At 35.6% G+C, this 27,090-nt stretch overlaps 1 protein-coding gene across 11 annotated transcripts; it reads right to left on the reverse strand.

The window, feature by feature from the left end:
* Nucleotides 1–2,021: 2,021 nt before the first annotated feature.
* ZNF207 (zinc finger protein 207) lies at nt 2,022–26,992 on the reverse strand. Of its 11 annotated transcripts, none has more exons than XR_011561929.1 (14): nt 26,804–26,992; nt 25,283–25,409; nt 20,880–21,018; nt 19,759–19,929; nt 19,560–19,635; nt 19,000–19,047; nt 17,832–17,902; nt 16,047–16,204; nt 14,822–14,914; nt 13,589–13,831; nt 12,816–12,975; nt 12,502–12,685; nt 9,430–9,484; nt 2,022–5,773 (listed from the first exon to the last, which is right to left on the reverse strand). XR_011561929.1 is itself a non-coding variant. In XM_070772699.1 (13 exons), the coding sequence occupies exons 1-12, from the start codon at nt 26,842–26,844 to the stop codon at nt 12,525–12,527; spliced, it is 1,488 nt and encodes a 495-aa protein (XP_070628800.1). In that variant the 5' UTR covers nt 26,845–26,992; the 3' UTR covers nt 2,022–9,484; nt 12,502–12,524. The 11 variants fall into 11 exon arrangements, 8 of the variants coding, with proteins under 8 accessions (XP_070628800.1, XP_070628799.1, XP_019836489.1 ...); XR_011561928.1 differs by having other exon boundaries at nt 2,022–5,776; XR_011561927.1 differs by adding an exon at nt 12,200–12,282 and having other exon boundaries at nt 2,022–9,484.
* Between the last annotated feature and the right edge of the window lie 98 nt (nt 26,993–27,090).

A 27,090-nucleotide genomic window follows, 5' to 3' on the forward strand; every position in this document is an offset into this window, starting at 1 on the left:
TAATCTGGAAGAAGAGCACACTCAATTCTGTACCTTTACAAAAAACCAGTTTTCAGAAAAGTTAAAGTTCAGACTAAGAATTCAGTTATATGAAATAGGATTTACATGGGTGTTAACAGCTTTGGAAGGCTTCCCTGGTGGCTCAGAGGATAAAGCATCTGCCTGCAAAGCAGGAGACCCAGGTTCAATCGCTGGTTTGGAAAGATCCCCTGGAGAAGGAAATGGCAACCCACTCCAGTATTCTTGCCTGGAGAATCCCATGGACAGAGAAGCCTGGTGGGCTACAGTCCACAGAGTAGCAGAGAGTCAGACACAACTGAGTGACTTCACACATTCAACAGCTTTTGAAGTGAGAGATCAATGCCTTACTACTTAAAAGTGCTAGAAAAAAAAATCAAGGTATTTACAGGAAGATGACCCAGTAAAGGTCCAAGACAGTGTGTTGTCCAGACATTTTAAGCTAGCCCTGGGGAAAAGAAGGAATTCTAGTTTTTAACTCAATCAACAGTGGTCCGGCCCAATTATGGTTCTTGAGCCCTACTACTCCACATGACAAGAGCAGCAATGGAAAAATGGTGGCAGCGTCTGATGATCTGGGAATAGAAGTTGCTTCTAAAGAGTAGTCCACAACCACAGCTCTCATCAGTAATGAACAAAGGCACTTTAATTCCTAGGAGAATGCATATCTCTAACATGGCATTCAGCGACCTTTATCTCAAATTACTTTATCTCATTCTCTACAACTTTTACTCATATTCCTCTCTATATTGATATATATTTTAAAGGCATTCCCCTAATACTCTTAATTTGCCCAAACCCTAACAATTCTTCAAGACCTAGTTCAAATGCTACCTCTTTCCCAGACACAAGGCAGGTGGAATTACCATCCTCCAAACTTCCTCAGAGGGCATTTTCACTTTCTTGTATTAGCATTTATCCTTAAAACCAAGACAACGGAAGTTTTCTCAATTCCTTATATAGATCCTCAGTATTTCCTAAATGAAGTCAGGTGCGGGCTAAACCATGTTAACCATCAAACCTTAATTCTTCTGTGCTTAGGCTCAGCATAATCTAACTTCTTCTGTGATTATCCAGCCATAGCAGTTCATAACTTCAGTTACCTTTAGAGTTGTCTTTAGAGCCAGGTTCTTGCCTTCTACCTAGTCCCTATAATGTCGACCCCACCGCCCACCTTCACACACCTTAGAATGGGCTTTTAAAAGTCATACATACTACTCACCAGCTCAAAGTCTTTCAATGACTTCCACTAAACTAAAATTCAAACTATGATCTGTGATTGGCCTACCTACTTCTCCAGTCTCCACAAACACCCTCCCAACCCACTACTCGCACTTGATTTTTTGTTCCTCCAAGAGGCTTTTTCCCATCTGTTTCTGCACCTATTGTTCCTTTTGCCTGTAACACTCACCCAAAACTTTTTTGCAAGGGCTGGCTTCCTAAACCCTAAGCTCCAAGGTCCCTTTTGGGATGTATCTCCTCTGTCCACCTGTATATAGGCGAGTAGCCAAGCATATAATAGGCATTCATAAACATTTACTGAAATTTTAGGTTTTCAGTAACTGCCTGTACCTAGACCCTAACTCTGCCATTTCCACTGGTCTGGTAGACATGGCTAAGTTATGTTACAGTAACTTTTTCTCACAAGCCTAGGCAAATTATTACCATCACTTTCGAGAAGCTAACTTGCTCATGGTCAAGTCAGCTACTACTAAATGATGGAGATGGATGGGACTGCAAGGTTTAATTTTATGCTTATAGCCTAAACCACAGTGTTACTTCTGGCTTCATCTACTTGTTCAACCTAACCACCACCAATTACTCCATACCCACAGTGTTAAAATTTATTTACCATTTTCTTCCAATAAACATTCCATATTTAGTAACTGTGGATTCCATTTCCCAAGGCACACCAAAACCTGTTCAGGACAACTGATGTGTGTAATTCATCCTCAGTATAATCTGTTCTGGATACAACTTAATAAATAGGGCTCAGACAAGTATTATTAATTAAGAAATGAAAAATTTTATTAATCTTTGTAAACAACAGACACTCAAATGTTAATGGTCAATCATTACCTTGGAATAAAAAGACATTTGCTTTTAATATGCAGAAACAAAAATCCTTCCACCTTTAAATGAAGATCCAACCCAAAACTTGTTTCAGATATGAAAATAAAGCACCATTTTTCAAATGGTAGTTCTGGCCTTTTTCAAAGCCTTGCAAACACTTCCAAACAAACTCAAGAGGGGAGAAAAAAGAAAAAGGCTTTTTGTGAGCTCCAATTATATGGTTCCACACACGAACGAACATCTGGGAACACCTCTTCCATCCAAACCCTATCATTAGGCTAAAATTTAATATAAACACTATAAATATGGTCATCCATTTCATTTTTCTTATGCTCTAGCTTCCAAGTGGTATGTCAAGGTGACAAAACACACTATTACTTATGCAAGAAAGCTTTAATTTAAAAATACCCACCCACCTCCCCCCTGCCCCGCAAATCCTAGTGTTAATTGCTAGCATCTTTCTTTTTTGATTAGTTTTAAAAGTCAGTAAAAATTCTAAGCTAGTATTTAATTACAACTTTTAAATCAGTAAGTTCATTTACTTACATTCAAAAGCTACCAGTCAAAAGTTGTTTAGCCAGACCATTTAATCATATACATATATACATGGACTAGCATTTATCCTCCTTTGTTTGTTTTGTTTAGGGTCTTCTTACCATCATATCCCTTGTATGACTTGCTCTTCTTCACTTCCCTCCTTGCCAGTACAATGCTGGAGTGAAGCCTGGAGACAGAATGGAGGGAACCCACCTGTTCTCCCCACCCCTTTGAGATCTTGTACCATCTCACAAAATGCTGTATCACTTTGGAAAGAAGCAGACATAGTGTTCAGATGTAAACCACCTTCCCTGCTGTAACAATTAAATGTTTTCACTTGAACCTCCGTTTACCCTCTTTTTACTAAGAGCAATGGTGTACCAGGGAGCAGAGATTCCAAAATCTCACCACCTTTCTCTCTTAATTTAAAAAACACTGCTTCCCTGAAAATCCACTGTTGCCTTAAGTTATATTTTACTATTATACAATGATTCCCACAACACTCCAGAAAGAGCAGAAAGATTTCATTCCCATTTTTGATCAGTTGCCTATTATCTGTCAGATCTAACTGGAGCTGTAAGAACAGAAGCCTTAAGGTAAACAGAAGATCATTGGGTTTTAAGATGGGGACATTTAAATAATTCTTCCTTGAAGATATTCTTTACCCGCCACTTATTTCTACTCTGAAAAAAGTTTGAAATATGAAATTAGTAATGCACTATAAAAATAAAAACAAACGAGACAAAGGAGTAAGGTACCTTTCAATTTAATCAGTGTGCACACAAATTTGTAAAAATGCTAGACACATTAAGTCACAAAGGATATTCAAGAATTCTTGTTTATGTCTAGATACTACCTTAAACCATGGAAATTTAGCTATTTATTCAAATATTACATGCATTTAAAGTTACATACTTACCAAATTTTCAGCGTCTGCTTATCCTTGCTAGGAAAGGACAGAGTTCCTTAGAAATATACTTCACTTTAAATCTTAAAGACATCAATTGAGGGTCCACACTTTGTTTAGTGCTTATCTAGAACAATACATCACCATTATCACATACTCAGATATCAATTTTCAGGTTTTAGAAGACGATCACTCTTCATACTAAAAAGCAAAGAGTTGCCTCTTTATTACTGACTGACAAAGATCACAGCAGGAGAAACAATCTGAAAACATCCTTAGCGTATATTGACATTAGCTAGGATGTGACTAAATGCTAAAGCGGGGGCGGGCGGAATCTATGTGATACAATGATTAAACAGGGATCAAGTAATTAGAAATATACTCAGGCTAATTTCCACTGGTATACACAGTCCTAGAAATCAGTATTCCAACCAAAGCTTTTCATGCAAGGTTAGAATGATTTAAGAGTACATTTGAAATTTTCAAGCTTCACTCAGAGGCTTCTGTGTAAGCAATTAGTCTGCATGACCATTTTGGGCAAACTTTCCTTTACTCTACTCTCAGTTAACTGCTCAGGAATTGCTGGACAGACAGAAATTGTGGTCTTTAAATTTTATACTTATGTAAAATGGCAATCAAAAGCACTGAGAAAAAAATTTTCTGTCAACTACAAAAAAATCTGTAAAAGATTTTCCTTAAATGTTAGTTTTGAGCAAAAACATTTTTCCTATCTCACCAAAAGGAAATAATTTACATGTTAAAAGTTTCTGCAGTTAGAGTCTAGTAAGTGAAGGTTAGGAAAAAAGTGAGCCCCAATTATCAGGAACTGTGAGGAAGTCAAATAATCACCTTAACATTCTTGATTCAGATAATAGTTGAGGAACACAGAAACTCAAGACACTGCCATCAAAGTGTCCAACTTTAGAGAAATAGTAATTATATGAAGTATAAAATAGTAAGTACTCACCAGCAAAGCAGCTTTAAAGAGATGGTTTTAAGGAAAACCATTTCCACTGTATGTACACCATTTCTTATACAGATTAAACTGTGAAAGGCAATGAAACTTAAGCCCTTAGGCAATTTTATATTTAAAAAAACCAAGCTAGTATCTTATAAAAAATATTATCAGTTGATAAATCAAGGTCATTAGAACACTTAACTGAAAACATGACTTTCATATTAACATTGAGATGATCTGTTTTCAGTGGCTCATCACCATCCCAGTTTAATATGAATAAAAGATCAGCTAGTTTTATGAAAAGACTGTCCCATATTATACAACTTTACACTTAAGGTGAAGAGGAAGCCATACAGACTGAAGAATGGTTCAGGCTTGTGTAAACTAAATTGTACACTTTCTTCTTCTCTCCTCAGTATTTAAAATTTTTATCAACATAAAAGCATAATATTTACAGCTTAAAGGAAATCTTTGAAGGATGGTTCAAGTCGACAATGAATCCTGGTAGAACTAATGAAACTAACAAAAACTTTAATGTATATGTCCTCATTGCCCCTCAAGAGGAATACACAAAGAAACCTGTCTAGATTTCTTGATAGTCAGCATTCATTGGTAATTAAAATATTGCTTAGTTCAAAATAAAACGAACCCACAATGGTGGTGCACCAACAGAATAGGTTATAGTATACAAAAAAGATGAACTAAATCAGTACTTAATTACAGCAAAAGTTGCTAAAAACATGTAAGATCAAAAAAGGTATAAAAAAAAAATTTCTAGCTTATGATTGCACGCCATTTATCACTGCTAGAGGTGAGGAAACGTGACTTTTTGTTGATTCACATTGTAAAAAGTTAAAAAACTATGAGTTCCACCACAGGAGTGGCTTAAGTAGGATACCCTGAAGCCAAACACCTGCACTCTATATACCAACATGAGCGTACAGCCAATTGAAACTGCCACTGTCTTCCTCCTGTGTACAATTTATGTATTTAGGTTCAATCATAACCAGATAAAGGAGCAGTATTACACCTTTATTACAACTAAGGTGATCAAACCTAGAGCTACTTTGGCCCAAAAATTGTGTGTCTGAAAGTGTCCAATGGATCTCTATTAGTCATACTCACATTTAATAACTGCACAGCTTTCTTCCTTGTGTGGGTTATATGGATATGTTTGAAAAAAATAGGAACATCAGGTACTTACAGATTAAACTAACCTGTACTGGCAGGGCTGTGGGATTTTTCTTCTCTACCAGTAAGTAGCAAATGCTGAAATTCTGCTGCTAGTTAACAAAAACACAAATTGTATTAAACTGAGGAGTTCAATTCAGTTTAAAAAGTCAATGCGCATAAAATTTCCTCAGAGTCTGACATTAATACAGTTAAAAATTTTTTTCCCTAAGTCTTAAAAAATTACCTTATTTTGGCTATTAAATTTAGAGTGATCTTACGAGACTGAGTTACTAATACTGTATATCTCTTGGATACATCTCAATTTTAATAAACTATTTTGGTATGTTTACTATGAAAACACAAGTTACTCTAAGGGTAAACTTGAATATTTTAAGATTCAACTTTTAAAATACTTGACTTCATTTCCTTATACTAAAGATTTTCAATTTTAAGAACCCGGGCAAAAAAGTAAATTCTATCGCTTCTCCTACAAGTATAGTAACAAGCTAGTAACTAAAAGGGAAGGCTCTGTTCAATAACTAAAATGTCTCACTTTTCTAACTCAAACTTCCAGAAACTTTAGTAACACTTTCCTTGGTCCACTTGGGTACTTAAGCAGCCTTGTTTTATTAATAGAAACTGGGAAATGGTGCAGCAAATCTTGTTTATTTTCATCTTTGACTGACCACCAAACTATTTATGAATAAAATGTTGACAAGCTACATTGCAATAAATGATTTGGTGAAACCTTTCATAATGAATGTAAACCAAGGCCAGAATGCTGTCACTTTTCGTTGTATTTATGGTTCTTAAAAAAGTCAACAACACTATACAATGGCTTCTCCCAAATAATCACTACTGGTTTGTGTGTAGTAAGCTGGGTAAACAACATTCTTCATTTTTATCCAAGTTGGGCATCAATGAATTTCATTGCCAGTTCCTTATATTTAAACCAAAACTGAACATACAATTAAACCAAAACAAAACATACAATTCTTAACTATAATAATGGTTAAAAAACAAAACCCAGACACAGTAAGAATGCCAAAAGGCCTGGAAAATTCCAATAAAGGACTTCCCCCTTTTTACACACAAAGCATTACAAAAACTCCTGACCCAACACAGCACATTACTGAAGCTGTGCTGTATCACAACTTTACATAGCACTACAATATTTGGAATTAATGGCTGGGATCCAAGTAATCAATTGTTCAAACAGTTTACTCACATGTATTTTCTCTGCAGTTAATTTGACAAAAACTACAATTATACAAACATATTTTCTTAAGAAAGTTGGTCATTATTTGCCTCCTAAATAACCTAACTATATCAGTCTTCATTTACAATACTATGTTCAATTTGCGTCAAATAGAAATAAATAGCTCAAACTAGCTTCAGTGAAGATTGACTTTGGGTCTCCAATTTCTACCTTAAAATGACTTCTATATCCTGACTAGTATAATTTCCCCTGAGACTACATGAGATTAATTAAGTTTAAAGAGAGAAGGTTCAATAATTTCAAACTAGTAAGAGTTTCAAACTATTCTTTTTTGAGTTCGGATGAAAATGAAAGGCTTTTCCTTTTATGGCCAAAATACTATGCAAAAGGTCAGGAAAAACAATGCTTATAAAAAAGCAGTTCTTCTCCAAGCCTTAATGAAGAATCTAGTTTCTTTTAAAAACTGTATTTTCCAACACAATGCCAAGTAAAAACACGAAAACACTTGGAAATATTGGAGATATTTAACCACAAAATTGTGAATATCCAGTATGTGCATAACACTATATGTAGCTGCTTATTTTGCCAAGAAATCACACAGAAATGTTAGATGATTTATATGCTATAAAAACAAATGGTTATTTATTAAAATGATTCAGATAACAGAAAATAAAATATTGAGAAAGAAGGTTAAGAGAGGAGTAACCTACACTAATATTCAAATCATGAGGATTGCAAGCAGAAGTATAATTGGGAGAATGTTTACTTACAAAACTCTGCCTTATAGTCAATAGTCTCATAATGAATCCTTTCTTTTAGAAGACTTCCATAAAAGAGTAAGAGAGAACCAGTTTCATTTTGGAATAACATACAAAAGTTATTCAATATGGTAGATAAATACCACCTTAAAGACATACCTGATTTATACAAATTTTAGGTTACATATTTCCTACTTTAAAAAAATCTCATAACCAACGCAAGTGTCAGTTTAAACAAAATTTTATCTCAGAAAGTAAGTGACTTCAACATTTCCTTTCTATAATTTACCAAGTTTTACCAGTGGACATGATAGACACCTGAAAGTTAAGTAATTCTTAAAATTGTTATTTGTCTGAATCACAGAACTACAGAGTTCAAGGAACCTACATCTTATCACCTTCAATAAATTATGTCACCCTTAGAAAATCCCTCCCACCCCAGCACTCAAATGTTTAAGAGTATATTCCAATTATAATTATTTCAATGATCACTATCAGAATTGGGACAAGCAACTTCACTCTTGAATATTTCAATATATTGGGGCAATGGTGGCTATAACAGAAAGCACCTCCAACTAAGGAGTCTTAAAAGGTGCAATTATTGAGCAGGGAGTAAAATATTCCAACGGAATTTTTTTGTGGTGACATATTCTTTTTTCAAACATTGTTATCTTCTTTCCATGATTCAGTTACAGAGAAAAGCATATGTTCTAGTTACAGACATGAAAATTTGGAATTCATTGAATGTGTATTTCTTTACGCTTCCAAGAATTAAAACCACAAAGAAACACAAGCCTGAGTTTGCTACTACGTTAACTGTTACTGTTCAGAGGAAAATGCTATCTGCATAGAATGATGGCTTTAACACAGGAAGGAACAAGAGTAATCCAAGTTAATGATTTGGCCTCTCTTCCAGTTCCCCATTTACTTGCCCCCTACAACATATACACATACTTTTCTTTACCAAATAAAAGCAATTTTTGGTTGGAAACATACATAGATGCTTTTCATGTGTGCATATTGCATCAAATATTGCTCAGTAAAGATAAAAATGAAACTCAAAATAATCATTCCAAAACCACAGTTCAATATACTAACTTTACTATGTGATACAATTTCAGTTTGACTGCTTGAAAATAATCCACCCATACTGTAAGTCGTAATACCCAAACGTTTTTTATACCAAATGTGTAGTGTATACGCATACATACCACACATACACACCATCTTCCCACTTTTCACAGGGCTCTACATTAACATTTGCTCTAATGTGGTGAGATTTATATATATTAAAAATCACAAGCATTTCCAGATGGCCTTTCAACCTTCAATGAATAACTTTGGGATTAAAAAAAGTAGATTTCACTATCCAGTGGCACATCTAATGATTAAACTTATCCTTGAGGTTAAATTTAATAGTTTGAGAAGAAAATAACCAGATTTTCCTAAAAAGTGAAAGGGAAAATTTGAATGAAACATATCAGGCCTCCAAATCAAGAATGTCAAATTTTGTCAATTTCCTAAAGTTCAATGTAAGTAATACCAGCTTTACTGAGGCTGTTAAGTATTATGTAACACAAATTACATGTCAAATATTTTGTTTATTAACACCACAGTCAAACGTGAATATTAATATAGAGCCTTCTCTGCCAAAAGAGTATAAAAACCCTAAATTTAATTAAATTTAGGGGCCTTCACCAAACTTGCTGCAAGTTTGGGGACATGAATATCCAACAGCCATAAAGCTGTGAAAGCCCCTATAAGGAATAAAATAAATCCCACTTGCCTCAGACTGAACAGGGCAACACTGAGACTCAGCCTCAGCCTGTCCTATGGCAGGGCTATAGGAAGAAGAAAATTTTAATTTTAGAAAAACATTACCCAATTAATTTAAAAGACATGCATTAAAAAAAATCCCAATGATCAAGCAAGCATAGGAAAAAAGGAGTAGCTCTTTAAAAAAAAAAATCTATTGTCCACTGTAATTCCATTCTGAGTCCATACTTTTATTGGGACTCTCCCCCACCCCCACAAATAACTAAATTTAATTAAACTAAGTTTAAGTTCAATTATGCAACTTGATCAGTGGAATAGGAGGGCTCAAAGAATATTTACCCCATTTCTAATTGGTAAATGTGTGAGAGATTGCTAAGACAGTAAGAATTCAAGTCAAATGATATTCCAGCAGTCCCTCAAAAGTTGATCCTCACCTGCTGGCCTTGTTACTGTCATACAGTAGTAAAAGCTACACAATAGAAACTAGTGCCAGACAAAAATAGTGGTTCTTTTTTTTTTTTCAAGTGGTGACAATGGATGTATGCTAGAGCCAAAGATGGCAGTCTCATTAATCTGACAACCTCCTAAATTATGTTAATCACAATGCCTGCTTGTATATAACTGGGTCCCCAAAGCTGTCTTCTCTGAGGGCAGATGAAGTTTACTTAAACTGAACTCCATCCATTATTTAAGAAAGTTAAGTCAAAGAGTTAAAATTACTTCAACGTAAGTTGTTCCACTCATTACTGAACCATAATATGGACCCCAGAAGCAGTTAGGTAAAAAGTATGTTCTAGAAGCTTATTACGCTCTGATGCATGCACAAATTACACATTAAATATACCAAATGGGCACCATCTGAGCCATATACATACAAACACAAGAGATGATGTGCCTATGTGCTATGCATAACATTTTACAATAACTTCTAATTAGAATTCTACCCCTTATTCAAAAGTGCTAGTGTTTTCTCTTCATGGATCTCAGAAAGCAACCTCAATATATTGGTTTTCTTTGCATTAAATGCAAATGAGGCTTTGCAAATTTTTTGAAACATTACTAACCCATTTTTACCCTCTTCCTGCCCCCTTTGCCCCATTGCTATCATCCATTCCTGGTTTATTGATAATCCTATACATGAAATGCTTGGGAGATATTTGGTTTGAGAAAACATTTCCTATTTAATAATTCTAAATTGTGCCATCTTGACCTTAAAGATTCTCAACACAGGTCTTTGGCAGTATGATATACGTACTTCCAAATCTAAGACATATACGATAATTCCAAAACTATCTTGGTAGGTAGGCGCTGGTTAAGAAAAGGGGTAGAGAAAGAAATGCTTTCCTGGTGATACATAGCACAGGAGCTGTAACACCACTGGAACAAAACAAATGGCACTCAGCTTTGTAATACTCAGTGTTTTCTTTAAATCAATGACTTTACTTGTCACTTATATACAGACTCTTTTATGATAATTAAAACATCCTTTAGTATTTTGTTACATGGTTAAACTTTTTTTTTAAACAAAACTTCAGATTCTGTCTGATACCTACACCTCCACATAAGGTTATAGAGAAATGTTCTTTTCTTAGCTGTCTTTTAACTTTATATCGAGGAAAACTAAACTTGAGTTCATAATAATTATACTTTGTACAAGTCATTTGATACTTAAATAATCATAAAAGTATTCTATAAAAGATTTTAAAATAGATGCCAAAAAGTGGTCAACAAGCTATTATTATGAGACTTGCAACACAAGATACTGAATAATAGCAGTCATCTCTACAGAAAAGTTCTCCATAGAACAGTTTTAACATTCAAATTTCCAAGGATGAAAAGGTTAACAGCAAAAAGCCATTTAGGCTTAATAACAGAAGGCAGCCATTTAATCAAAGAAATAATGAAATCTTCCAGAAACATAGTAAAAAATTTCAAATCCATCTGTTAACCATCTTAACAGAGGCACATTTAGATTCTCATAATTATACTTAGAATACATACCAGCCATTAACAGCACAAAAGGCTATTACTGCATGCACCTAAGCTTCTAGAATTTTGCACCTGAAAAGCTTCTGAGGTCCATTCAGTACTGCAGTTTCAAATATAATCAAAAGGAAATGAATGGGTCTGGCACTAGGCTCTAAACATCAGCAGCAGGAAGAAGGGAATATCAGGATTTACATTTTAAGTCTCTATGATATCTAACATGTACTGACACCAAGGGGGTAGAAGGGTGACACAATATAAAGATTTCATACTCTGACCCATATATATATATATATATGTATATATCTCTAAGTTTTTTGTCAACTGAAGGATTAACATACAATTCCACATACACTATCCAGTTAAAAACATGCAGCTAACGAACAACCTACAATTCAATGACAGAATCCAATGATATATCAAAATTGCATTGATAACTACGAATTTTATTATGTGGACATCTACTCTGGCATGCATTTGTACAAACCTTTCAGGCAGTGGTCCACAGCTGGGTTATGAATAAAAAGGCATAAATTTTTCTCTCATTTTATTACAATGAAGTTTAACAGTACAGAAAAGTCACATGACCTTGGAGGGTCAGATTTCTTAAACCCTGCAACATGAGGAACTCTAAATACATTAAATATTGTTACACATTCAGACTTCCAATGTACAGGTACTTGGAGACAGTTACAGCCCTCACCAAGCTAGGTTGGGGACATGAAGTCCAACAGCATCTGAAATGCTGTGAAGGCATAACTTTACAAATAGCAATGTAAGCTTACAGAACTTGCCTTTATTAAGGTGGTATGTTCATGTAATTCCAGCGCCTTCACAATATAACGAACCAAATTTACTATACTTCACTTCTAAAAACCTAGATGAAACATGAAAAAGAAGCCATACAGTATAAATTGCAACTTCAGGAAAAGTTCCTGCTTTATTATTCCAAATAAATTTTCCCATGTAAAATAAATGTCCAATAGTTCCTGGTATGTGGGAAGATAATGTTTTTGTTAAAGTCACAATGACGCCTTATTGACGGAAGCTTGGCTATATAAACAGCACAAGTTGAGAAAAGGTTTAATCTCCAAACCTATTAGACTGGATGAAGTAAGATCAGTAACGGCCACCTTGCGACATTACAGGAGGTCTCATTCCCATCGGAGGTCGAGGAGGCCCACCTTGGTAAGGGGGCACCATTGGCGGTCCCTGCCCATATGGTGGCATAGCACCAGGAAGGTAACCTGGCATGCCTTGATGATGACCACCATACTGACCTAAAAAACACATTTAAAACACAAAAAGATAGATTCAGTCTATGCACAGTACTTTTAAATGTAATGTATTTTGCATATAAATTTGTTTTGTGTGTATACTGAATAAAAAAAACATAAAAAAGAGGAATACCATGAGGTGGCATTGGGGGTCTCATTCCTTGTTGCTGTGGGATGCCTGGCTGCGGTGGCATCATACCTCCAATTGGTCCAACAGGTGGATTACCCATGGGAGCCTGTCCTGGTCGAGGAAGATTACGTTGATATTTAGGTAACTGTGCTCTTCTCTCTTCCTAGGAATAAAAATGTGTGAGATGTGAAACATATGAACACAGAGAGTTGTTAAGCATGAAGGCAAGAATCTCAAGTCTTTATAGTCATTTTTAAATGTACTCTTACATTCCAGTTACTTTCACAACACAAATCAATCCAACTACTTAAAACCTTGATGCCTTAAGAAAACATCACCTATTTTTATATTTGAAGTATGTTATGTTTGAACAGCTATCCAGGAATTATAAATTGCTTCAGCAAGATACCGTAATCAAGAAGGTGTATGTAGAGTAAGCAATCTGCAGATTCTATCGCACACTTAACTGCTTCTTCAATTCATTTACCAGTTTATGTCCAACTAAACTAATTTTTAAGAGTAAGAACCCAACTCACTACCTTCTTTTAGATATAGTGTTAGGGGATGGGGACTGGATCTAAGATCAAAATATGCAATATTCACCTCGTTTTGTGAAGTTAGTATGGTAAAAATAAAAAATTCTAATGGCAAAAATTACTTGGCATCCAATCAGACTGTAAGACCATTGGTACACAAATTAAAATTTTTTCAAATGAACAAGTTGCTACAATAGTACTCAATCAAACTCTGCTAGTAAAAAATTGTAAACAACTTACCAGTGATATATCCTCATCTGGATGGATCAACTTACTGGTTGCACTGGTTGTGGTAAGTGTAGCAGGCTTACTTGTTATGGAAGCTGCTGGCTTAGCTGCAGTGCTATTTGTTGTACTAGTGGTTGAAGCTGTAGACTGTGTATATGCAGGGAATGTAGGCTTTGGTGGTTCTGTAGTTGTTGCAGGGGTACTATTTAAGGGCTTGAAATCTGTACCAACAGGTCCCTGGACAGCTGCCTGAGCCTGTAAAACAATCTTTCATCAATAAAACCTCAAAACTGAATTTATTTACTACCAATTTAACTTAAAAACAATACACTAACATTCAATAAGGGACAAAATTTTAAATGAAAACTAAGTTAACATCATGATCAATCCACAAAATTTAAGATAACATATAATATTGAAAGATGCTGAATCAAAGCACATCTAAAACACAGCAGGGGAAACAAGAAACAAGACTGCTTATGTAATTTCTCAGACAGCATGTCTCCTCACCAAAAATTACTTAATTTATAAAGCTTTGTATTATTCCTAATTGATGAAATACTGTATTGTATCATGAAATAACATGTTCAATTTTCATTACTCTAAATTATTTTTTAAAAATTGATCTACCAAACAAAAAGTCAAATTATAGAATACAAAAAAATGTTGGCATAAATTTCAGTTACCAAGTCTACCATAAACAATTATCAATGGTGACACATTAAAGATATGGCCTTCAGAAGTATTCTTTATATAGTAATACAATGTCCGCTCAATTAACAATGTCTGTATGATTATGATGGACAAAAGGATTCAGTAGAGCTTTTAAGCATAAAGTTACCAGTAATAAATGTTACTTTCTGTAACACTATGCATCTGAAACATGTAAATTAGGCCAATTTTTAGAACCAAATGCAGAGTACTAAATTTCCTTACGTTATATGTGATGCATTAAACAGCATAAAACAGAATAGCTTACTCATGCATCAAGCTAATCATTGGCCACTATAATGCACTTACTGCTTACATGCTTTTAACCCTTTAGAGCCATAGGAGTTTGGGGTACATTTTTTTCTATTATTATGTAGTTCAAATTTTCAAATACCATTGATTTATAAGCCATTAATTTTATTTTTAAAAAATTAAATAATATATTTTTGGGATAAGATTTAGTTTTAAAGTAGGGTCCAAAGGGTTAAGTTATAAAGCCATTTTAACAATTTTAAACTGCAACTTCCTGCGTACTTGTGCTGTGCTAGGAAACAGAGCTTTAGAAGATGCAGACAGACTTTCTGAATTGGATGAAGCTGTACTTGAGCTTGTTACAGGTGTCCCCATCTGTAGCATAAAAGAAAGGAAACAATGAAAAGTCTCCAAACAAATGGGTGAAAATAAGCCACGTGGTAGACTTTTTTTTCCAGTATAGATTGCATTTCTGTAAATGCAAAATACAATGCCATCAAAGCTGTTTTATATATAGAGGTAGGCAGTTAATGCATTTGCAATAAACAGAGTGACAGTATGAGCTTCAAAAAAACTTTAATTCTATATCAATAAATCTAATTAACCAGTTTTTTCTTCCACCTAAACCTAAGGTGTTCTGCACTATGGTATTTCAAAACTGATACCTTAAACTGAGAATTATGACGTATTACTTCAATTTTCTCAGTAACAATATTTGCCAAAAGTTTAATAACATCTCTCAAAAAAAAGAGATCACCCCAACCTCAAAAACATAAGGTAATATGCCTTAAAAAGCACTTAAAAAGTGCCTTTTAACTACAAATAGGAAAGAGTTGAAAAAAGAAAACATCTAATGGATCATTTTAAGGTGAACAATAAAGAACATACATCCTGATCTTTTGAATTCTGAATGAATTAAACACACCTGCCTAATTCAGAATGAAACTGGGTTACCAACCATTACATACATACTACATATAAAATAATCTTTTGCTTCTGAGTTCTGGTGAGGGGTAAAAAAAGACGAATAGGAAATACCAGTATAACTAGGTCAAAATCCATTAAATGATGCCCTTCCTACAACAGTGCAACATTGTTTAACAATTCTAGATTAAAGTAAGAACCCCAAAATAATTTGCTATAGGATTTTACATTTTTGTCTTTGGTTTCATTCTACCCAGAGATCATTATGTAAAAGAGGAACATTTTTATTTAAGCTCTCAGAAATTAAATTTCCATTTCTAATAAAGTGAAGAGTAACCAGCATTAATTACTATGAAAAAACAACATACAACACTATTCTCTGGTTTCAGTTAATCTTTTTTGAGTAGAGGAAATCAATGTGTGCAAACATGGGAGAGAATAGGCCACTCTTTAGTATAGTTAATAAATTATATTAAAAAGATTAGGAAATACTTAAATAACCTATGACAAACTGAAGGATTTCAGTAAACTGCACTTTACCTTTAAATATTAATGCACTCCTTTTTCAAGAGTTTCACCTTACCTGTCCCGCACTGGGGAAAAGAGGCTTAGTAACTGGAGGCTGCGGAGCCGGAACTGTTGCTGTTGGTGCAGGTGGTCTGTTAAGAATACCTGGAGCTGAAACAGCCTGTGCTTGAGTCATTGGAGGAATTCCAGGACGTGGAACAGGAGGGGGCATACCTGCAGAGAATTAAAAAAACTTGTAGCCAATTAAATTAAAAAAAAGAAAACAAAAAACCCTATACTGTAAAATTACTAACTCTTGACTGCTGAACTCAAAGAGGCTCAGAGAACCTAGGCATTTGCCACTTGGAACAATTCTGCCTCCAACTTTCTATATGACTTTGTTCCTCTTTAAAATTTTTAGACGTTAAAGATAACCACGAGAAAACCTGTATATGGGCAGATCAACAATTAGGCCTATTACTAATGCAATAAAATTTTCAAACATATAGAAATTATTTCTTTTTTTTTTTAATAGAAATTATTTCAATCATCTAATAGACAGATGTTTCCAGAACTCTAATGCAAACTGCAATAAAAACTATTAATAAGTTTTACTATTAAAACTATTAATTTACTATTAATTACTATTAGTAATAAAAATTATTCCAGAAACGAAGTTACTCCTTTAAATAATACATCAGATCGGATCAGTCGCTCAGTCGTGTCCGACTCTGCGACCCCATGAATTGCAGCACACCAGGCTTCCCTGTCCATCACCAACTCCCGGAGTTCACTGAGACTCACGTCCATCGAGTCAGTGATGCCATCCAGCCATCTCGTCCTCTTCTCCTCCTGCCCCCAATCCCTCCCAGCATCAGGGTCTTTTCCAATGAATCAACTCTTCGCATGAGGTGGCCAAAGTACATACATTTTCCTAAATGCACCACTAGCTGTTCTTCCAAGTGCCTCAAAATAATTTAAAACTTACTGACTTCCCATTACCAAATGAATACAGATTATTTTTCTTTATTCCTTAAAGGTCTTAAGTTGTCTCAGATCATAATGTATGTGAAGTTGCCATCTCAAAATTAATGGTTGCACTAGCTATGATTCAAATTTTGCTGCTGCTTTATTTTTCCTGTTCCTTTTATACTATCACTTGAGTACATGTGAATCTGTTATGGATTGCAAATCAAACGTGCTAGGATTAAAAAACTAGGCAACAGATCGAGAGAATCTCATGAAAACTTCTGTGCCACACTTATTTCCTGGGCTAACCAAATCCCATCCCCTCACATTATAGACTAAGAAGTCAAGATATTTTAATTAATTTGCAGGCTTCCTTGTACCTAGGGGGTCCATTAGACTTTTTCTGGCAAATGATATCTAAGAGGCTAGAAAGTTACTTTGCCATAAAGTAAAAGAAATAAAAGCACCCTTTCTTGCCTGAGTCATCTTCGAACTACTGAGTAACATGTCTGAGGAACAAAAGCTAAGGCTGGCAAAGCGGCAAATTTAAGAAAGTATGGGTTCTTGTTATCGCCATAGTCGCCAAATCTACCACTTAGGGTTGGATTTTTCTGTTACTTGCTAAGGGTCTCCATTACTTGTCTAAAATAGTCCTTATATAACCACTCTTAAGTCACAAGCTCAGTAACTCATACTTTTACTATCTATTTCAAAAAAAAAAACAAAACAAAAAAATACATTTCTCACAGTAATTTTAAAAGAAGTTATTAACCCATAGAAAATTTAAAATCACATTGTACCAACGCTCATAAATCTGTTATTCAAAATACTTAAGAATAAAACATGTCGTATTTTTATATGTCATATTAAAAAGGAAACTAACATTTCATACCTGGTGGCATACCAGGCATCAGAGGTGGTATTCCCGGTCCAGGTGGCATCATTCCACCCATTGGCATCATTCTATTAGAAAGCAAATTTCAAGAGACAACTAAAGTTAATTAACAGCATAAAACATTAGAAAATATTCTAGCTAAAAGCCTGAAACAACAATAAAGACTTGAATTTGACCTCTAATATTGAAGTGAAAAGAACATACAACACACTAAAACAATCCTATCAAAATAAATCCCCTAAAACCCAGCAAACTCTCTGGTTTACCAGTAGAATAGGGGTGAAAAAATTCAGTGTCTGTTAAAAGAATATTTTAATACATTTGAAGTTATTGAGAACAAATATTTTACTCTTCCTAAAAACAAGAGGCCTTATCTAAAATGTGTAACTGGAAAACAAAATCATTTTTTGTCTCACTTGGAATATATCCACAGAATATAAATTAAAAAATGAAAACAAAACCAAAAACCTCCCCCCTTAAAAAGAACCCTCCATTTTAGAGCTGTCAGATTTTTTTTCAAAAAGAAAAAATAGTAAGTGTATTCTATGGAGTGAAGATTTCTTTTTCTGGGGATGCACAAACATAAACTACCATCAATCTGTAGTTAAGATAACCAAAGATAACCAAAACTAAACTCAGTCTCTACTTTTTATGTAGAAAGTTCCTAACACTAAACCAGGACTTAAAAGCATAACCCATATTTATCTTCCTTTCCTTAGAAGAGCTCACCTTCAAATATCAGTGTCCAATTCACTTTAAAAGTTACAAGTTTTGTGAATTTTTGATTTAGGACTCAAACAGAATAACTTCTATATACAGGTTTTATTAAAGAAAATTCAATTACTTTCCATAATAGAGCATGTAATTTCACCTAAGAATATACTCTTTCTTAAATATCAACCCCTTCTACTAAGTCTCATAACTTTTAGCAGTTTGGGGAAAACAGCTGCACAGTTAGAAAAGGATTTATGTGGGTCTATTACTATTTCCTCAGATGTTTTTTAGTTCCCTCCTTTAAGAGATCTGTGTCAGTTTGCAAATTTTAGAAGTTTTAGTGAGGAAGGTTAGAAAAGTTTTGAAGTCAACTGAATAGATACCATTAAACACACAAAAAAATGACATTATGATTATACCTCCTGAATTACATTATGAATGAGATGCTTACATGTTTTCACCGCAAAATGACTGGGTGTATTTTCTCTGATGATGCAATCTGTGAAAATGTATGACAAAATCAAAATCTAACTGTGATTTTCAAAATACAGTGGGAAAGTGTATTGTATACCTTTCACATCCAACAATATTTTTAAGTAAAGTGATGAGCACGGGCACCTCAAATTCATTTTAGTTCTTGAAGATTTGACCAATCATTTACAGAATTTGCTTCTGTCACAACTACAAAGTGTCATGGACAGTTCTGAATCTCAAAAACTCAAATCTACAACCAACTACTTTAATTACATCAGATGCAATTGAAGCAGATGGCTGCCTACATTTATCCTAAAACCCAAAAATCTATTCTCTCCAGAGGCAAATTTATATTCCTTAAATTTATTAGTAGATTTCTTTATTAGATAAGTTTAGTAATTAATAGAGCCCATACCTTTTAGAAGCAAAAAACACAAAAAAACCCCACAAAATAACATTTAATTGATGTAAACACCCAAGCTGAGAAAGATCACTACTAGGCACCAGCTCACAAGTCAATTAAAAGAGTTTTCTTACCCAGGTGGCATTCCTGGCATAACTGGTGGCATTCCTGGCATCAGAGGAGGAACACCTGGCATTAATGGAGGTATGCCTATAAATAAGAATTTTCACCAAGAAGAAAACATACAAAAAGTTAAGAGGGAAGAATTAATACTTCTAATCTGTATCAATGAAGACTTGAGAATGTTAAATTGTAAGAGGCCTTAGGTGCTACCTGGAGGCATTCCTGGTGCTCCTGGAACCGGTGGTAGTCCTGGTTGTGCCATTGGGGGGATATAACCTTGCTGAGGCTGAACAGGCTGTGGTTGAAATGAAGTCGAAGCCGCAGAGTCATCATCATCATACTCATCAGAATCATCTTGCTGCTTCTTTTTTTGACTCTCTGCTAAAAAAGACTCAATTAATTTTCCCCATAGAGTAAAAGAAAAGAAAAACAAATCAAGTTTAAGACATTCAACATTTAAAAACTTTGTTTCAATGCAACTAGCTCTTGAGAATTTTTTTTGCAAAAAAAAATTCAGCCAACACTGTTCTTTACTCTTCGAATGGTTTTTCAATCTGTATTAAGCAAGAAGGGTTAACATGTTCTCCCTATTCTATGGCAGGCAAAAATCATTTTCCTAAATCAGCTATACTTTACCAAACAAGCTTCCTATTTCACTCCAAAAGGTAAATTATGACAAAGCAGTCTGACCTCCCTGTAACGCTTTTCAAAATAAAATATTTCTTAGGTTATTAAGAAGATTCTATCATTTGGATAGGAGAGGGCTGCAAATACCAAGTCAAATACAGTACTAAAAATTTACAACTAGTGATTTCATAAATCTAAACAAGGCACCTTCATTTTTAAAGGCCTTAACACTTGCTAAATCTACCTGGAATTCAGTTATGAGCAAAAAAAATAACGTATAAAATTATCCAAACAATACCATGTATACAAAATAAAATCTATTTCAAATATAAGACCAAAAAACCCCTCAAAATTGTGGAATTCTGAATAGGTCTAATGTACTGTGCTATGTTTAGTCGCTCAGCGTGTCTGACTCTTTGCGACTCCATGGACTGCAGCCTGCTAGGCTCCTGTCTCCATGGGGATTCTCCACATAAGAATACTGGAGTGAGTTGCCATGCCCACCTCCAGGGGATCTTTCCAACCCAGGGATCAAACCCAGGTCTTCTGCATCACAGGCAGATTCTTTACTGTCTGAGCCACCAGGGAAGGCCAAATAGATCTAATACCGACCATTAAATTTATACTTGAAAACAGTAATAATACTCTCATTAGTGAAGCTTTATTAAGAAATTTACTTACTAAGCATTTATCTTAGTACTTACCTTGTGTTTTTTGTTCAAGAAGTCGTCTTCTTTCATCCATATCTTTTTCCGGAATACCTTCCATACCGTATATTTCCAACTCTATGTCTGTTCTCCCAGGTATTGCATTTGGTACTGCATCTATTGTCTCTTTATGCACCTAAATTAAAAAACAAACAAATCCATATAAACAAAACACAAGCCTTCCATTAGATAGACAGAAGTGCCTCATGAAAGTCTTTTTTAAAAAGGAATTTTAAATTACTCATAGACCATCTAGTATAAAGGTTAAGAGTAACTGGTGCTACAGTGAGACTGAATTCAACCCTCCAACTTTCGAGAGTTTGGGCAAATCATTTGACCTAAGCCTCAGTTTACTTCATCTAATTTAGTACCTAATTTCTCAGGTTATTTTTAAGATTAAAAAAAAAAAACTGTATATAAAAACCACTTGGCAATGTGTAGCTTATAATCTTGTTTGAATTATTAGCAATAAAGTAACAGTACTACTCAAATCAGGGAAGTCTGAAGTCTGAATTAAGTAATGCTTATGAAGCCTTATTATATTAAGTATCAGAATAAACTGAAATTTCCAATGATGTACTTGACAAGCTAGTAATTACAAACCACAAAAGTGACATTTACAATTAGCATTACCCACAACTAATGAGTCACCTAAGGAGCTTAACACTGCCATAGCAGAGAACCTGTCACTATCTCTGAAGGTATTTGGTTGATCACAAAAAGAAGTTCTTAAGATGTATTATTGTATAACACTGAGAATTCAGGACCTTTTTTCACTGTATAGTCTTTCCTAGATCAAACATTTCTAACCCTCAGTGAGTAACTTCTGCCAATATGGTAAAACCCTGATCAGTCTTGGTTCCTTCAGCAAAATGTTTTAACTTAGGTTAAAGGATGTCAAAGTAGTTTGTCTAGACCATTGGCTTCAACTGGAAGCTTAACAAAAATGCAAATTCTCAGGGCACACCTGAGTCCTACTGAATCAGAAACTCTTAGTACAACTATGAATCTAAGTCTTCAAGGTGATTCCTTTGCATGTTCAAGTTTGAGAATCACTTTTATAGGGTAAGGGTAATGACTTTGATACAGTTGTCCAAGTAATACATTTTTCTTTTCCTTTAAGACTCTTTCACAGAACAGAAGAAAGGTAAAGAAAACTTGTTTTTTCTCTTTAGAGGAGTATCTTTAAAAAACTGAAACACAAATGAAATTTAGAAATTATGATTAAAAGATCCATGAATAAAGCTACTCAATAAATGATGTAATCACTTCCCCCCAGGTTTTTTAGAATGTTACTTTTCTTGATGATGTACATGAAGTCATCTCTATGTTCTTTAAAGAAATATAGCTACATCCACAGACACAGTAACTAGTTTTCATTATGCTTCTAAGTAATGAGGGGGAAAAACATCTTTTACTATAAAAACTGGAGCATGTGTCTGATTTAACTGCCATGCCTATGTCACAGGCTGCTATAAGAATATATAAATAGAAAATTTCAATTAAAGACATTACTAATAGTTTATCAACTAATCTCCTTCCAGCTTTCATGACATTTCTTTGCTCTTCTCTTACAGTACAAATCCCTGAAATAGTGCCTCTCCTTTCCCTCTCATTCTCTTGCCAGCACTCCAATCAGCCTTTCATCTTCTTCATCCTAGGAAAGCACTCCTGCCAAGTAATCAATGACCTCTACTTTGATCAAACCAATCTTTGTCCTGTGCTTTCTTGATCTACCACTAGCTTTGATTTAACTCTCTCCTTAAAACACCTCATTTGGCTTCCAGGGCACTAATCTCTTAGTTTTCCTACCTTTTCAATCTTGATTGGTTTATTTTAATCATCTGACCTCTATATGCTGGGAGATACCCAAGGTGGAGTCCTTGCACCTCTTTTCTATCTATACTGTCTAAGGACATCTAGTATCATGGCTTAAAATAGCCATCCTTTTACTGTATCCTCCCAAACTTCTATCTCCAGCTCCAACTTCTCTAAACTATAGACCCGTAGATTCAACTGTTTATATGCTATCTCCATTTGGATATTCAAGACCTTCTCAACATTAAAATATTCAAAATTAACTTAAGATGATATAGTATTCTCACCTCTAAGCCTATTCTTCCCGCAGCTTTCTACACATCAGGGGTCATCCCTTGGTATCGAGGAGGAACTGGTTCCAGGACTACCCACCTCATACCAAGGATGCTCAAGTCCCTTATATAAAATGGCACCCTCCATTATCTGTGTATTTCTGCACTCAGTTGATAGTGGGTTCAATCAACTGACTCCCAACTGTGGTTGGCTGAACCCACAGTGATACCAAAATACCAAGGGCCAATTGACTACCACTGTATTCAACTCACTTTTCACACTGCTCAAGCCAAAAACCTTCAGATCATCCTCCACCCCTCACTTTCTCACGTTCCACATCTAACCTCATCAACAAAGTCTTACCTCTGTCACCATCACCTCTTGCCTCGAATACTCCTAAAACGGACTTACTGCACTCTATAGTCTATTCTCACCCTTACAGCCAAAATGACCCAAAGTACACCAAAGCATGTTACACTTCAATTAAAACCTCCCATTTCATTCCGACTTAAAGAAACACAGCAGCCGACAAGACCTCCTATATAAAGTAGCACATTGCTGCTCTTCCCTCAATATAGGATAATATTCCTCATGTAACAGTTCTTCATTTGCTGTTCCCTGGAATCTCTCCCTCATCCTCTTCGATCTCTGTTTAGATGTCAGCTTGTCATTCAGGCCTTTACTATCTTATGGCCCGCCCCTATTCCCCTCTACCTAGTTTTAGTTCTGTATCATGTATCAGCATGCTACTGCTAAGTCACTTCACTTCAGTTGTGTCCGACTGTGCGACCCGTAGACGGCAGCCCATCAGGCTCCCCGTCCCTGGGATTCTCCAGGCAAGAACACTGGAGTGGGTTGCCATTTCCTTCTCCAATGCATGAAAATGAAAAGTGAAGTCACTCAGTCATGTCCGACTCTTAGCAACCCCATGGACTGCAGCCCACCAGTCTCCTCCATCTGTGGGATTTTCCAGGCAAGAGTACTGGAGTGGGGTGCCATCGCCTTCTCCGATGTATCAGCATAAGACTAAGTAAACATTTATAGGTTTTCCTCCACAATGTTAATCTAAACTTCACAAAAATGACTATTTTATTCACTGCTATATATATGGTGCTTCAAATATTGTACAATGCTGTCTCACATAAATGGTAAAGTTCTATATCTGTACTATACAAGTCATCCACCAGTCACATGTGACTAAGCAATGGAAATGTGGCTATAATGCGACTGAGGAATTTAACTTTTCATTTTTAAATTTCTTTTTCAATAGTCACAGGTAACTAGTGACTGGGTTTCCCTCAAGGCTCAGCGGTAAAGAATCTGCCTGCAATGAAGGACACCTGAGTTCAAGGTACCTGCTCCAGTATTTCTGCCTGAGAAATTGCAAGGACAGAGGAACCTGGCAGGCTACAGTTCACGGAGTCAAAGAGAGTCAGACAGGATTTAACAACTAAGAACCAGTGATTGCCACAATGGAAAATTGTGGATGTAGCAGGCACTGACATTTCTGAATGGATTTTAAATTACTGATTGGCTTGAGAGAAGTGAGAAAGATCTACAAAAACTTATTTTTAAGCTTGGGGAAACAATAATCTTGTTTTAATTTACCTCCCTGCCTCCTACCAACAGTAATTTCCAATGGGGATTCCTTCATCTCACGCCTCTCTAGGGTCCAATTACGCAAAAATTCAGGCAATTCTGGACTGACAAAGTAGAAGAAATGTTTAATAAAACATCTTCAAAAATAAAACTTACTGGATCTTCAGAAATATACATTACAAAGCTCCCCCTACTTAGAAATGAAAAAAAACCTAAGTTTTAAATGAAAACACAATACTACCCTCCCATGGAATAAATGGTGGAACTAAACCTAGCCCCAGGCAGGCAACAGATTGTAAAATCCTTCAATGGCAGAGTAATGGCAGTTAATTATGTACTAATTCTTACAGGAGTAGAACTGGTCAGATTGCCTACAAAATTTAAATCTCTGATCTTTGTTTTCTTGCCCAAGTATTGAGGAAATATTTTGTGATTTCAGCCTGTCACATATCTAACCTAGGATGAAGATATCAATAACTTAAAGGTAAATACTAATAAAAATTCTTGAAACATAGAAAATCAATAGTTTATCTTCTCCATGGCTAAACAACCTTTTTTTTTTTTTTAATTAACTGGTCATCTTATCCAATCTTTTGCAATGAACAACAAAAAAACACCCTTGGGTTTCAAAAAGAAATTCAAGGTTTTCCCTCCATGCTGTTTGCAAACTACAATAGAGTAATATTAAATAAGAGGAAAAAACTCCTTACCTGCATGCAATGAATAGCTAAGCCAGGTCCTGTATACAATTTCTTATGACATATATGGCATTTAAAATGCTTTGCTTTTTGGTGCTGTATAAGGATCTTCTCATCATCAAAATCTCTATTACAATACCTGGTCACTATTGTTAAGGTACAAAAATATAGCACAATAACATTACTTATAGAAAATAAATATGCAATTAAAGAGAACACTATTCACTACTTAACATTAAAAACGGGGAACAGCTAAAACCAAAAGTACTTTGTACAAACTCTGCTTTTGGTATTATATAACTAGAAATAAACCTGCCACTAATTTTGGAATTTTCAATGTCCCGGAAGCCCACAATCTCTCTTCACCAACCCTAAAAAAACACATCTCCGTAGGCAATACAGCTTCGTCAAATTTCAGCGTTTACCACCAGATTTATGCGAAATTAACTTCTGTTCAATCTCTCAACATTTACAAACGCACGATGTTAACTGCAAGGGATCAATGTTTATTAAAAAAAGAAAAAAAACAATTTATATTGACAGAACTTCAATTAAGTAGAACATAAAAATAATCAGATTTAGAATTTAACACTAATTTGGAATCTGAAAATAAGTTCACTGCGAGTAAAAGTAACCATTTCCTATAAAAACCCATAAAGTTGCCTGCAATTCCGAATTTATGTTGCCAAAGGTTTCATTTAAACTCACAGAAGAGTTGTTACCGAGAATTAACTCACTAATCAGATTTTCCTAAAAGGACTTTAACAAAACTTGTAACCATTTTTCAACTATTACAAAAATAAATTCAGTTCTGTAGCAAAGCTTTTTCAGGTACAAGACAATAAATAAAAACAATTGGAACGTAGTTTATTAACGTTCTCGGGAAAAAAATAAACCGCCACGTTTTATTCCTAAAACGTATTTTTTCACTCCTAGAAAGCTAGGTAGAAAGATAAGTAACCCCACCCTGTTACTTCCCGAAGATTAACGCGCCAGAGGGCGAGACGCGGAAACTAGCTCCCCCGCCCCACCCCCGCAATAAAAAGGGGGGAAGGGGGGGGTCGAAATCAGGGTTGACTAACAGAAGCCTTTACGAAACCAGATTCTACCAAAAAAAGAAAGTGGGTGACAGACTCCGGAAGCTCTCTCCTAATCCTCCAGAGTCAATGAGCGTATTATACTCGAAGAAAGTCCCTTTGTTGAATCGTCACCAAAACAACGTAGTGTGGCAGCAGAGTCCTCAAGGGACTCTGTCCTTGGTGATGGGGTCCAAGTCGCCTCAGGGGGTCAACGCTCGCACCAAAGCAAGAACCTCCTGAGTCACGAAGGCCCACGACCCACAGCTGCCAGAGCCTCTCGCCCCAGGGCCCCTACTTTCTGACAAGTCTTCCCAAATCCCAGTCCAACCACCAAACCACCGACCTCGAGGCCTACATCCCACTCTCCGCCATAGGCCGAAGCCAGGCCTCTCCTAGCCAGTCACCACTAACCGGCGCCCCCGCTTGGCCTCGACTTCAAACCGACAAAGGATACCAGCACCACGGCTTCAACTGCTTCTTCTTCTTGCGACCCATAACTGCGCTCTATCGACAAAAAGAGGAAAAAACAAACAGTAAAGAACGACGTGAAGAACAGCTCACTCTTCCAACCCAACCGCCACCACCGCGTCCCACAGGAAACATCCACAAAATGGCCGACGCCTTCGCCCGCTGCTCTGTCTCCCGTCAGGCTCTGCGGCCGGAGGAGGTGCCAAGCAGGGGCGGGGGTGGGGGGGGGGGTGACGTGACGCAGGCCTCCGTCCTAAGTGGATGGAGACTCGC

Source organism: Bos indicus, chromosome 19 (assembly GCF_029378745.1).
Source record: "Bos indicus isolate NIAB-ARS_2022 breed Sahiwal x Tharparkar chromosome 19, NIAB-ARS_B.indTharparkar_mat_pri_1.0, whole genome shotgun sequence".
Taxonomy (NCBI): Eukaryota; Metazoa; Chordata; class Mammalia; order Artiodactyla; family Bovidae; genus Bos; species Bos indicus.